Raw genomic sequence first — 15237 nt, forward strand, 5'->3', positions numbered from 1 at the left:
TCTATGTGGGCCCCAAGGACCGGTATATGTTTTATTATGCGGCACTGTTGCGTTGTTGCGTCACATGACTTGTGTGTACATGTGGGTTTATATTTGGGGTGATCTTCTCTTCTGTTTCGTTTACAGCCTTCCTTATTATATAAACTTGCTGAGTCTTGCGACTCACCTTGCTTTCCATCATTCCAGGTAAGGGTAAAGCTAAAGTCGAGGGCGAGGACCGCGCTACCTAGCAGCCAGCCGTGTCGGTAGGGTGTACAGTTAGCTGCCCCCGTTTTCTCTGATGTTTTGTTAGGAGTCCTGACTCTTATTTTTTTACTGTGCCGGGTTGTCCCTCGTTTTTCCTACTTATTGGCACAGGGTTTGTATATATTTTTATGTACCCCATGACCGCTGTTCCAGCGGGGTACTTGTAGGCGTGCATGTATATCGTTTTGCTTCTGCTGTTGTATTTTTATATGTATGCATGCCAGGGTATTTTTGTCTTGTGTTTGTTTCTCTTCTCTCGTGTAGGCGCTCTCATTCGGATAGACCGGGCGGTTGGGATATCCGAGCGGGGTTGCCTACACACGTGATGGTTTCATAATCTACTTCACACTATACTTTTTAGGGTCCATTCAAATGATAATACCCACTATTAAGTTTTAAATTATTGTAGTATTATTATTACATCATTTATTTTGTAAATTTAATTAGCAATAATAAATTCATACGAAACTCAAATTAAAGAACACCAAATCTACATAACTCAAAACCAAGACCCAATCAACACCACACTCCAGTCACACTTGTTTAATTGAACAGAATATAGTTTTGGTTAGTATGTCTAATACGAAAAGCAATAGAAAGACCATTTCTTTCTATTGTTACATTAGATACTCAAGAATTTTGATTGGATAAAATGAAATAAATAACAAAAATGTTCTGCTACAAATTTTAATTAAATTATATAAAATTAAATTTAAATAAAATAAATCCAAAAAAGAAGAAAAGTCACTAACAAGAACGTAACTCTTTTCCTTCATCCTCTCTCTTCATCCCTTATGTATTTGTCTCTCTCTCAACATTTTGAAACTATTGTTGGTTTGAACACAATTAATTTATTTGTCAAGAAATTTGTCTTCAAAGTGCAAAGGTTCTACAAAAAAACAAGCAATCAAAGAGTACAAAGCATTTATTATGTAAATACTTTGATACTTAAATTAAATTTTTGAACAAAATTACAAAGCTCTTTAGTCAAGTTTTAGTGTCTTACTTGGGAACACAGGTCATCTTATATTTATAATTGAGCTAGGTGTATTGTGATAGCTTTCTCTATTTTCTCAAGATTAATACCAATCTCATTAATTATAATGTGTTACTCAATTTTCAAAGAGGATCACAGAAATATGTTTGTATGTCTTTTTCTATAAAAAAATGCTTTGTGGAAAGGTAGACTTTTGTAACTTTTTCAAAGACTTTAATCTTCCCAGTCTCACATCTTTTTGTTGGAACCTCCCAATAAAGTCTCTTGGTAAACTCCCAATTGTGTGGGATTTGACAATCAAAATTAAGAAGAAAAAGAACTAATGGGCAATGATAGGTTGGATAGTGGTAAAGAAAAAGGTTTGCAATGGCAGTAATGAAAATAAAGAAAGTCGATAGTAATGAAGGACAATAGTGGCAAAACAAAAAATAAACATATCAACACTAGCAACCAACAAATGAGTTTGGAGGTAGAGGAGAAGAAGGTTTATAGTGGAAGATGAAGAAGAGGTTGTTAATGGTAGAAAACAGTGGTGATAGAACAAAAAGGAAGAAAACTAGTAGCGATCGACTAGTGACTCTCAATAAAAAGAAAAAGATGAGATCTATAATGCATGGAAACATTTTGGGATTACTGTTTTAGTATTTTTGAAACATTTCTGTATTGAAGTACCAAGAAACACACACAAAAACGCTTTGGGGCCTTTTGCAATTTCAATAAAGTTTTGGGGCCATTTTTGTAATATTAGAAAAATATTAAAAATAAGTTCTGAATTTGAAAATGCAGTTCCGCCATCTCTAATTAGGTTAAAAATGAAATTTTTTTTCATCTATAATTCAAAATTTTTAAGTTATAATTTTTTATATTAAAAATTAAAAGCTTTCTTATTAAAAAATTTTAAGAGTTGGCAACTATACTCTTTGACGAAGATGTCAATGAGACCACATAAAAATAGAATGATGAAATAGAAGAAATTTTATAAATTGTATTATATTTTAATTTTTAATTTTATTTTATTTTTAATTAGTAAATCACGGTTCATAAATGATAGAACTTATGTTCATATTTGTTTGAATGTATTATAAAATTTATGTTTATTTTTACATTAAATAACTATTTTTTATAATCTTTTATATTAAAAATTATATTTATAAAAAAAATTCCTATATTTTTTTATTTACGTGTTTCATCATGTTTTTATTTCTTATTTTTTTTAAAAAAAATTCATTTACCCATTTATATTTTATATTGTATTTATTTTTCATTTTTATTTTCTTGTAAACTAAGATGAGATGGCTACGGTCTTTCTATATGTCGGTAATTTTTGAATTTTAATAGGGTAAATTTATAATTGAGGTGTAAATTTTATAAAATGGATCCCCAATCTATACTTGGAACCAAACATGCTTTTGCCAGATTTCCTTATTTCATCTGGTCAAACTGAAGCAGGATTTTAACCTACCAGCTGGCTGAAGCCTGAAAGTAGAGTGATTTTGATTTAGGAAAAACGAGATAATTGGCTAAATGAAAATTTAATGAGAAATTTTAGCAACCTAAATAAAAACATCAACTAATATCAACAGTCTGTACAATACATAACGCCACAATTTATAAGCTAATTTTTTCTTAGCATTTTTTAATATATCTTGTAATTAATTAAGAAATGACAAGATCGTACTTTGACAATGATTTGCGTTTTGGTAAAAATCAGAAACCATCTAAGTAGGCATCAAATATGAAGAATATATGAGCACAAAATCCAACTCAACTGAATGGGGAAAGGCTTATAATCTTCTTCCTAAACACAAAGCTCGTAGTACTACCAGAATATGATTCTTCCTCAACTCGTCCATGACGCTTTCCATGTAAAATCGAAAAAAAAAAAAGAGAGAGGCATTTGGGAACATGTCCAACAAACACAGCACAAAGTTGGGCTAATTGACAGGCTACAAGATACTAAGTCATAGAATTAGGATGCACCGTGACACCTTTGCTGTCACGACTCGGGTTTTGCCCCTTTTTATTTCACATGCATTACATAATTATCATCCATTTGCTCAAATATAGTCCCGCAACCTCTCTACAAAATAAGAATAAAGGTCCAGCGAGAAATGTATTGCCATACAGAGCATATGTGAGCCCCGTAACCAGCATATGTGACATAAATGCAAGCAAATGTTGACTGATAAATGGAAGCAACAGCTTTCGTGGGCACATTTAGAAGAAATGACAATAAAAGCAACATGATTTTTAGATCCAGTTGCACAGCTCTACACAAAAATCAAGCAAAACAAAGCAATAATAACAAAATACAAGAAACTCTGCATCCTGTATAACAACAAACATTTATCTCCGTGCCCTGCCCTTTGATTTTGAATCAAAATGGTGAGCTTTCAGCTTTTTCTTGCGAATCAGCGTAGTAGGACCGCCACCCTCTCTGAAGGGCATCCCCATGAGAGCAAGCAGTCTATGGGCCTCCTTATCGGTATTAGCTGTAGTCGTTATGCAAACATCCATTCCCCGTGGCTTACCAAGTATATCGTATGATATCTCTGGGAACACGCCCTGTTCCCGGAAACCAACACTATAGTTTCCATGCCCGTCAAAACTATTGGGACTAACACCTTGGAAGTCCCTTGTTCTAGGAAGCCCCAAATTAATTAGCCGATCAAGAAAGGAGTACATCATCTGTCATGATCAATCAGAGAGTAAAAAAGCATAAAACACTATCGATTAGCTATAAGATGAAAGAAATTCTCAATTAAATGGTTCAGATAGCGTTTTATCACAATAAACCATTATTTTGGCACAATACTAGCAGCTGAACTGGCTGTCATGCCCGATAGCATTAGTAATTACAGATGGGTGATGCAACAAGGAAAACTTTCATGTTTTGGTGTGTGACATGAAGTGGCCACAAGTGGAGCTGAAGCATCAATGAAATAATATGCCAAGTTTCCTAGGTAGGAATCAGTGTATGATTAACAGATCATTAATCTCATTAAAATGGAGTGTCAGTCCTATCCTTCCGCATACAAGGATTCATAGTTTGGTGAAGGAAACTACTATTTCAATATAGTATTCAGATTTGGCCAATGTAATCAAAGGACAGGTAGCATACTACTTTCCAATGAGCAACCAAGTAACCAGTTTAGGAAGAAACCATTTTGAGAAAAAGGAAGGGAAACTGAATTCAGTTACATGCTTTGAATAAGCCTGGTATGTGGTAATTTCTTTATTTGCTTACTAGGTGTATTTAGGAGGGTCCTTCGTGTGTAGTTCACACAAAAAAGAATAGGACATTATACTCCAGAAGTTAATGCATCAAGCAGAAAGTCCTAGACCATGCCACGCCAGAAAAGAATTCTGCTAATCAAGGCATTACAAATATTTAGTTCCAATTATAGAGCAATGCAAGCAACATTCAGAACAAACATTACAATGAGAAGAATATTCAAGAATAACCTCACAAGTACGAACACATGTGAAAGACATGCTTACATTTCCTCTGAGAGTGACTGCAATGCCAATTGGTTGACCCTCTCTGAGCTTGAAGGTGGCAATACCCTTCTTTGCTCGTGTCTTAATTGGCCTCTGCCCAGTAATCTTTGCCAAATCATTCATTGCTGCTTCCAAACCCTTTGCATTCTGTGCAGCATCACCAATGCCGCAGTTTATCACAATCTTCTCAACCTTAGGAACCTATCAGCACAACAAATTGCAACAATGCAAACCTTAATACAACTATTTAATGCTGGGTCCCCATTCCCAAAAACAGGTAATGACACTATTGATAAAATAAATTAAAAACCAAGTCAAACAAGAAGCTGAGTACCTACTGTAAAAGGTGTGGTACTAGGATTGCAATTCATTATACCAGTTTTGACCAACAAATCAGTAGCATACTTGGACTGTGCGAGAAATAAGCCTGTAGGATTCCTATGAGCTTCAAATCCCAGAAAATAACTCACTGAATAGAGTTTTGAGGGTAAAAGTAGCATCAAGATCACGAATAAAGATTGTAGAAGTGCAGAGTCTAAACCAGTCACAAGGATGTCACCAACATACACCAAAACAAACAGAACAGCTGACTGCACTCTTTTAATGAACAATGAGGCATCAGAAACTGCATTCTTAAAACCCCAAGACTTAGAAGCAGTTTTTAGTTTGGTATACCATGATTTTGATAAAGAGATTTCCTAAGTTTACACACGTGAGCAGGATACTTAAGAGTCTTCAAAACCCTCAGGTTGAAACATATAAACTTCTTCATCTAAATCTCCATTAAGAAAAGCATTATTTATATCAATCTGTTGAATATTCGAGTCAAAAGTAACTGCCAAAGAGATAAGAACTCTAATAGTAGGAGCCTTAACTGTTAGGGAACGAATCAAGCGATAAAAAAAACCTAGAACAAAATCGCACGCACACAAAAGACAAAATTTACGTAGTTCGGCAAAGAGTGCCTACGTCCATGGCCTCACTAGGTGTTTTTCACTATTTTGAGAAGGTTGCAATTACAAGAATTATGCCCACATATTTATAGACGAAAACTAGGGAAAATAGACTCCTAATTCGAACAGGATTCCTAATCTGTTTAGGATTTTAGAAACAAATCTTCCAGTTCCATTTGGTCTTGGACATATCTTCCCATTTAGCTTTCTACCAAGTTGGCCTTCCTCCTGGATGACTTGGTCTTCCCCAGATGGAGCCTCTTAGCCGAGTGCAGCTTCCTTCCTGGATGCATCTTTCTTCCTGTGTGGAGGTCATGCTATTTCCTGTTTAGGTTTCTTGAGCCCCCGCAAAGAGGCGCTGCCCCCTTGATCCCTGCCAACTGATCAGGCAACAGCACCCCCGTGCCAAATTTGAGTAGGTGTCATAAATCAAATCAAGCTCCACATCCCCAACATTAATCATTGGACTAAAAGTTTTAGAATAGTAAATGCTAGGAGTTAACCAATCTAGCTTTGTACTTAAGTAGGAAACTGTCTGGTTTATACTGAACCCGAAAGACCCATTTACAAGTTACAACCAATCAAATTCACATCAGGAGACTGTGAAACAAGTTCCCCCAGGTCTTGTTATTCTATAAGGCTGCAAACTCCTCTGGCATAGCCATGCGCCATCTAGGATCTACTAGTGCTGCTTTAACTGAACAAGGCTCCAGTTCATTCACTAAGGCAACTGGTGATGGAATAACAGATGCAATGGTAGAAGAAGATGTGAGCAGCTTGCTCCTTGATCTGGTAATCATAGGATTAGGATGAACTGAGCAAGGAACAGGATTAGGTTTTGATTGAGAAGTAGGTGGAGGTGGAACTGGAACTGAATTGAGAGATTGCAGAGATGAAAAGGAAGACTGTTCTTGTTGAGAAGGAGAAGTACCGGGAGGTTGTGCTATAGAAGAACAGGGAGATAAAAATGGCTGAAGATACAAAATAGGTAAACTAGAAACTGAAGGTTGGTGAACAGGAGATGTTTGAAATAGAATCTTAAAAGGAAACTGAGACACATTAAAAATGTCTGGAAACATAAATTCTTCCTGAAGGATGTAAGTATTTGTATCCATCATGCAGTTGGCTATATTCAAGGAAAACACACTTAGAGGAATGAAAATCAAATTTACGATGGTTATAGGGCCGAAAATAAGGGAAACAAGCACACCCAAAAGGTTGAAGATTAGTATAATCTGGAGGCTTGTTACAGAGCAGCTCAAAAGTAGAAGAAAACTTTAGAGCTGAAGAACGTAATAGGTTAATGAGAGCAGTTTGAAAAGCTTCTACCCAGAATTTTAAGGGATACAGGAATGAGCAAGTAAGGTAAAACCTGTTTCAGCAATGTGTCTATGCTTTCCCTCAACAACACCAATTTGTTGGCGAGTGTGAGGACAAGAAAGTCTAGGAAAAATCCCATGTTGCTGAAAATGAGGAAGAAAAACTTTAAACTCCCCACCATTGTCAGACTGAAAGGACTTAAGTTTAGTGTTATAATGCAGTGCAGCAAGTTTATAAAACTGAACAAAGGTAGGAAGAGCTTCAGATTTAAGTGTCAAAGGATATAAGCATATATATCTAGTATAGGGATCAACAAATATAATACAATACCTATATGCTTCAATAGAAACGTGAGGTGTTGGTCCCCAAATATCAGAAAATACAAGTTCTAGAGGTTGTTTAGCTGTAATTTCACAATCAGAAAATGGTAACTGATGTAGCTTACCAAACTTGCACGCATCACAAAATGAGAGAGATGAATGAGAACAGGAAACATTCATCTTATTCTATATTTTCTGGTACATGAAAATTCGGATGACCTAGTTTGGCATGCCAAATTTCTCATATGGATTTATTCTGTACTGCAGTAACAGTAAACGAACTTGCAGTACAAGATTTAGTGTCAATACAAATTGTGAGAAAAAGGCCTTAACCCTGAACATAAATTGGAAGAACAAAGGATCTTCAGTTGCAGGAACTGAGACTCCACTTAAGTGAGAAACTGGAACAGAACTTCTTGAAGAAACAGCAGGTGCAAGTTGATAAAGGCCATCTTTAAGTTGACCTTGGAGTAGCACAACCCGTGCCTTGTCCTTAATCAAACAAGAATTAGCAAGAAATTCAGCATCACTTGATTATCTTTGGTTAAGTTGAGAAACACTTATCAAATTTTAGTCATTGTTGGAACATGCAGCGCATGAGGTAGAGAAAGGATAGAAGCAGGTTCAGCATGTGTTATTAATGACTAGACCCAATATGTGTAAATGGGTAATCTCTTACCATTCCCAACAACTTTCTCAGGACCTTGATACTGAGAATAAGACAGAAATTGTTGAGACTGGAGGTGATATGGTTTGTTGCACAAGATTCAACGAACCAAGCCAGATAGTGAGAACATTGAACTGAACTTCTCTCAGGTAAAGAAGCTCCATTAGAATCACTAGTGACTGCTAAATGAGCTTGTTGACCTGACTGAGAAACAGACCTGTTAGAACCAGGAAAATTTCTACACTGGAAATTGATGTCAAAACAATGAAAGCATCTATCTACATAATGACCTGGTTTTCCACATAACTGACAGTAAAACTTTCTTGAATTAACAGTCTTTTCCTCTTCCTCCTCTATTGTTAAAACCACCTCTTGTATTATTATGCATATTTCTAGACCAGCATGAAGCAACATTGACCGAAAAAATTCCATCAAGTGATCCAACTGAATTTTGCACACTTAGCCTCTATTCATGCATAAGTAACAAATACTGCACCTTTTCTAGATTTATCTCATCCATTTGCTATGTGATGAGAGAGACAACAGTCTCATAATCTGCACCTAATCCACTTACAATGGCCAAAAGTAAATCCTTATCAGACATAGGTTATCCAATAGCAGCAAGAGCATCTTTCCAATAGTCTTAATCTTTAAGATGTAATCATTTATAGGTCACAGATCCTTTCTTAGGTGATCTAAACTGCTGTTTAAGAAGGAAGGACTTAGCTACAGTTTGTTGTGAGTAGAGATTTTCAAGAACATACCAGAGTTCTGAAGATGACTCACAATGAACAACCTATGCTAACACTTCTTTGATTACTGTTCAAATAGCCACCCGAGTAATAACTGATCGGACTTGAGCCATAAGAGATAATCCTCATTTACCTTCCGTCTATCAGGATTGTTAGGATGTGAATCTGGAACATATTTTGCAGGAGATTTCTTCAATTTTGTGATGAAGGAAACTAGGTCAAAAGCTCAAGTTATACCCAAAATCTGAGCTTCCCAGAATAGGTAATTTTCAGAGTCCAATTTGATAGGATTGAAATTGAGAGCTTTCGCAATTGAGGGGAAATCAATTTGCCATTGAGAGATAACAGGATATGAGACTAGGTTTTGAGAAGTTTCACTTGAGAATGCTCAGATTCATTGCCATTGATGTAAATCGTTGGATTTGATACCATGTAATAACTAAAGAGAAAATTAAAATTGAAGAAAATGAAAATTGTAGAGACCGAATTGAATGAATCATTACAGCAAGAGCAGTGAGTTCATATACTGCTCTCTGGTATCTAGCAACTAACAGACATGCCAGCTGTCAGTAACAAACAGAACACTGTTGTGTTTTCGGTTTGTAACAAACTAACTGACTGCCACATAAGCTAAAACAGAAACTGAAAACAAACTGTAACAAGAAATTAAATAAACTCTCCTTCTATTATCTTCTTTCTCTATCCTTCGTAATTAGAAGCAATATTCTCCTTAACAGAAGCCAGATAGGCAGAAGTGTTGAGAACATAAAGTACATGCATCAGTACACGCATGCCCATACTAACTGGACAAACAGAGGCCAAGCACTTGGTTTAGCAGCTAAAAGAGCCAAAGGAAATGCTCTTGGTTTGGCAGCTAAAAGAACCAAAGGAAATGCAAGAAGCCCATTAAGAAAAATCACACATGTATTCACTCAATGGACTATAATTTCTGTATCACCACTCTCAAACACCCAAAACAAAGGGAAACATTGCGTTTCAAATATTTTCATTTGCACTGATTCCTGCAAAGGAAATTTCAGAAAAACACCTCACAATTCACATCCTTGGCATTCCTGAGCAGAGACAATCTTAGAAAACATTTTCTAATTTGAGCTAGTTGAAGAGAAATAGAAAGGAAGGAATAATAAAGGTCTATGTCTTTAAATTTCTTCAGCTCCATCATTTTCCATTGTTGTATTTCAATGAGTAGTAAAACCGATGAAAAAATATTCGTGTTGTTTCCAAAAGAGGGTGCTCTAAAACAAAAACAAAATAGTATTAACTATGAATTCATCTTGGTTTTGAACCAAAAGATAGTTTCTATAAGCATAACCATATGGACCCAAAAAATTTCCCTTTTCCTTGTATGGAAATAAAAAAAGGACAGAAAATGGGAGGAAAATTATTTTTACTCTTCATTTTCCTTTCCACTTTTTTGTTATATCATGTCCTACTCTTTACCTAGTCTTTTTCTTCCAGCCTTTTGAAATCAAAGTACTAAAAGCAATTTTCACTTCCTTTTCTTCTCTACTTATCCAACAAAAGAAAAAACAAATCCTTATCTCCTCTTCTTCTTTGCAAGACCAAACAAAAAAAAAAAAGAAATTGCGAAATAAGTTAAACTGAGTAATCTCAATATTGTTTTCATAATTTCTGAAACAGCTTCAACAGAAAGGGAAGAGAACAATGGTGTTTCCCCTTTATCCAATGCCTAAACCTGATTTACCTTTAACAAAATTTTCTCAAACAGTGTCCGAACAGTATACTAAGCCAACCACAGTAGTTTGGGCATACATAACATCGAAAATTCCCATCTTCTCTTTCATTTTCTCCACATTTTCTCAACAGCCAAACGTGCAATACAGTCCACCGAACCCGCAGCAAATACAACGAAAATTGAGTACGGACCTGATGAACGTTGGTGTAGGAGAACTCGTCTTTGAGCAAGGGCACAATCTTGTTGAGGTAGGTTTGCTTAAGGCGGCTGACCTTCTCGGCCTCCGTCTTCTCCACCAGAACAATCCCGGACGCCGACGCCTTCACATGGAGGCCACCGGACCGCTTTCTAGGGCTTACGTGTGTTAACCGTACGAAGCGCGGCGCCGAAACCGCAGGAAACTGGCCGTGAAACGACGACGATGCGCAGTTCGGGAGCGCGAGAGACGCCATTGCAGATGAGTCTGGCGTCGCCGGTGCAGGCTTTAGAGTCGGATGAGTTTTTTTGTTGCGAGAATAGGCCTGCGATTGAGTTTATTTACGGAAGAACCGCCATGGTGCCTTCCGTAATTTTAGGGAATAGCAGAGGGGATTGTGAATAAGGGCTTTTCTGTGAATGGTCGGATGGATAACGAATCTCGCTCGGTTCGAAAGGCGACGGTTTTATGAATTTTAAATCCTTTAATGAAAAAATATTGCACCCTCACCATTTATAAGAAAATTACTTTTTATCTCATCATTTATAAGTTTTACTACCAAATCATCTTCTACAATGTACACACTTAAATATATAAATTATTTATGTATAAAGAGTTATATTAATTTTTTATAATTTTTAAATATAATATAAATATATTATTGTCGATAATTTTTTTTTCAAAATTATAGTCAAATTTTTAAAATAACAATAAATATGAACTCTAATATTTTATTAGATAAATTTCATAAATTACTCTTGAAATTTATCTAAATTGCACCCTTACCATTTATGTATTTTTAAAAATAACATAAACTTTTATCGCCTAATCATGGAATTAACTATTTTATCTCTATATTTAGACTTCAACTTTCATCTTTCTTTTTTCTTTTTGTTTGTTCTTTCTCTCTCTCGTCCTTTATTTTTTTTTATCAACTTCTTAATTTATTTATCTTTCTATTAACTATAATATTGTTATTGGAAGACTATTATTCTAATTTAGTCTTATTCTTTCCTCATTCATTTATTCTTATCTTCCGATGTCATTCACTATCTCTTTCGCATTCAACAATGGTCGAAGCCCATCATTTGATAGGATTTTTAAAACCTTACTGCATGAAATATTATCAAATCATGATCGAGTTTCAAATTAGTCATTAATAGACAAAGACTTCAACTCGAAACAAGTGAGAAATGGAGTAATGAAAGAAAAAAAAAAAGACAAAAATAAACAATGACTTACTTAATGTGGATGAATGTTATTTTAAATTGATTCCAATAATATTAAAATATATATTGAGACATTGTAGAAATTTTTCAAAGTCTATTTCATTATTCATTCATTTAAAGTCCTTTAAATATTTTTTTAATTTATAAAACTTACAAAGTTCTTTAAATTTGTGTATGCCCTACGCATTCCTTTCAATAAGGAAAATAATAAAATGAAATAACACCTATTTGATTTACTTCAATATAACTTAAATAAGAAATGAATGAAAACTAATTTAAATAATTTTTTTACAATTTATATATTATTAATTAGAATTTGATAACTTTATGACATCAATTTATCATTTAAAATTATTTAAGTAATTTTTTTATTGGAAAAACCTTTAATTAGTAATATTGTCAAATACAATGCTTAAATAAAATAGTTAAAATAGCAATATAATAACGCCTCTAAAATCAATGCATAAGGAAATAAATTTCTGTTATTCTGTGTATTATAGAGAAGTGATTATGCAATTTGATGAGAACAAATAAATAAAAATATAATTATACAATTAACAATATAATATACAGAGTAAATTGCAATAATTCTTCTTAAGTTTGCCTAAATTGCGGGTTGCAGAATACCCCTATTATTTTCAAAATAGAAATAGCATCCCCACGGTTACAAGATATTATAAATTATTTGACTCTTTTACCCTTTTGATCTTCTCCTATCCCCCCTCTCTCTTCCCTCATCCTCTTTTAATTTCAAAACATATATTTTAATAAAAAAATTCTCTAATTAATTTTATGTAATAAATAGATTAAATATATAATACATTTTAAAATATTTTGTAATCTTGTTTGTATAAAATAAGAATATAATTTGTTTTAGAATTAATTTTAGTAATAAAAAAATATTTTTAAATTATATGAAAACAAATAAATGATGAAAACATAGTATATGGAGTCGTGCCTAACCCATGTCTCTTGCTAAGTGTAGAAAGAGAAAGAATTGGATAGCAACAACGCAACTATAGGGAGAAAGAGTGTCAGGATATTAAGACCATTTTCAATCACACTTCTTATCTCACTCCCTATTATATTATAAATAATTCACTCCTTATTCTGATTTTGCCTAAAAAATTGTGTGTGCTCCAACCACACTCCCTATTCCACTCCATGTCCCACTCCCTATTTCACTTATTTATTAATAAATTTTAATTCTATTTATTTTACCTTATAATTTTTATTACTATAAAATTTATTAGTTATTTGATAATTTAATAATAAATATGACGGTATTAGATTTTTATAATATTTAATATATTTTAAAATAAATTAACTAATATTTTTTAAAAACGATTATTGAACAAAATTATTTAAAATATTTCTATAATTAAAAATTTAATATTTTAAACAACAGTCATATTCCAACGGTTATATTCTAATGGAATATTATAACAACAGTCATATTTTAAACGTATATATTCTATTGAAAGATTCCAATAACGGCCATATTCCAACGGCTGGATTCCAATAGAATATTCTAACAACGGTCATATTTCAATGACTATATTTCGTTGAAATATTCCAACAACGGTCATACTCATATGCATTATAAATAGATGATCATCGGGTGAAAAAATTTACAATCCACAAATCTACAACACCAACTCTCATCACCAATCTTTAATAATCTCATTTTAGTCATCATGTCCAACAATATTCGTATGTTCTTTCGAATGATCCATGAAGAAGTTGAAGACGATGAAGAAGACGAGGCTATTGTTACAGCTTTAGTTAAACAGTATGCTCAACATATGGATCATGATTCTTTTTCACATCCCGATGGATTCATGCTGAACCACCGTGTTATCAATCGCAACAAAACTGAAGGTTATGATAGGCTTTATCATGATTATTTTGCAGATTCACCAACATATCCATCACAATTATTTTGCAGAAGGTTTCATATGCATCAATCATTATTTTTACGAATTCAAGCAGCAATTGAAACACATGATCAATATTTTGTTCAAATATTTGATGCCGTAGAAGTTCCTGGATTATCATCACTCCAAAAAATGATAGCTGTATTAAGGATGCTCACATATGGATCACCTGCAGATGTTGTGGATGAATATGCTAGGATTGACGAAGTACAACAATAGATAGTTTGAAAAGGTTCACGAAAGCAATAGTTGAAATATTTAGAGAGCAATATTTGAGGCAGCCAAATGCTAGTGATATTACAAGGTTGATGAGCGTGGCTGAGCAGCGTGGGTTTCCAAGTATGTTGGGTAGCATTGATTGTATGCATTTGAAGTGGAAAAATTGTCCAACTGCATGGCATGGAATGTATACAGGTCATGCCTGTGAACCAACGATTATTTTGAAAATAATAGCTTCTCATGATACGAGGATATGGCATGCCTTTTTTGGATTATTGGGATCATTAAATGATATTAATATGCTAGATAAATCCCATGTTTTCTTTGAATTGGCAGATCGCGATCTTGAAGTTTCGTATACTATCAATGGACATGAATATATCATGGATATTATCCTGCCGATGGTATATATCCCTCATGGCGTACTTTGTTAAAACCATTCTATCTCCCTAAGGGAATAAAAAGAAATTTTTTGCTGCACAACAAGAGTTCGCTAGAAAGGACGTTGAACGAGTATTTGGAGTCCTACAATCACGATTTGCAATAGTACGTGGATCGGGATGTATGTGGGATGTTGAAACACTCAAATGTATAATGGCTTCTTATATCATATTGCACAATGTGATAGTTGAAGATGAACGTGATACAATTCATGAAGATGTGGATTTCAACTATGATACAATTGTTGCTACTCTGGCAATTGATTTGTCTTACAATCGCACAAATGAAGTTATGGAGTTCATACAAGTTCATCATCAAATTCGAGACAAACAGACTCATGTACAATTCCAAAATGATCTTGTGGAGCATTTGTGAGAATTGTATGGTAAACATTCGGCTTGAAATAAATTAATGTATTTCGTTTCTATTGTATTAGAAAAAAATAGTTAGTTTCGAAATAGCACTCATGAGAAATAACCATCAATACTAAACACAACATCTTATTACATTACTAAAAGTAAAAGATACATTACTAAATTAATGTTCATGAAGTTCATTTAATCCCAACTCCTTACATTACTAAAAGAAAAAGATACATATGTTAATCCCAGCTACATTTTTACAAATCTGATAATTTTGCACATCGCATTTTCTGAAGAATTTCAAGTTTGAGCCTGTTGTAATATTCAACTTGAAATTCATCCATATTATTAGTATCAACGCCCATAATTATTTCTTCATA

At 33.9% G+C, this 15237-nt stretch overlaps 2 protein-coding genes across 2 annotated transcripts; one reads left to right on the top strand and one right to left on the bottom strand.

Moving 5' to 3' along the window:
* Positions 1–3429: 3429 nt before the first annotated feature.
* On the bottom strand, positions 3430–11016 carry LOC127802848 (50S ribosomal protein L5, chloroplastic). The gene is made up of 3 exons (XM_052338898.1): positions 10665–11016; positions 4745–4945; positions 3430–3931 (listed from the first exon to the last, which is right to left on the bottom strand). The coding sequence occupies exons 1-3, from the start codon at positions 10923–10925 to the stop codon at positions 3590–3592; spliced, it is 804 nt and encodes a 267-aa protein (XP_052194858.1). The 5' UTR covers positions 10926–11016; the 3' UTR covers positions 3430–3589.
* A 2579-nt stretch (positions 11017–13595) lies between these two features.
* LOC127802130 (uncharacterized) lies at positions 13596–14054 on the top strand. Its single transcript, XM_052337823.1, has one exon. It carries the CDS (start codon positions 13596–13598, stop codon positions 14052–14054), a length of 459 nt encoding a protein of 152 aa, XP_052193783.1.
* The last annotated feature ends 1183 nt before the right edge of the window (positions 14055–15237 follow it).

This window comes from Diospyros lotus, chromosome 5 (assembly GCF_014633365.1).
Source record: "Diospyros lotus cultivar Yz01 chromosome 5, ASM1463336v1, whole genome shotgun sequence".
Taxonomy (NCBI): domain Eukaryota; kingdom Viridiplantae; phylum Streptophyta; class Magnoliopsida; order Ericales; family Ebenaceae; genus Diospyros; species Diospyros lotus.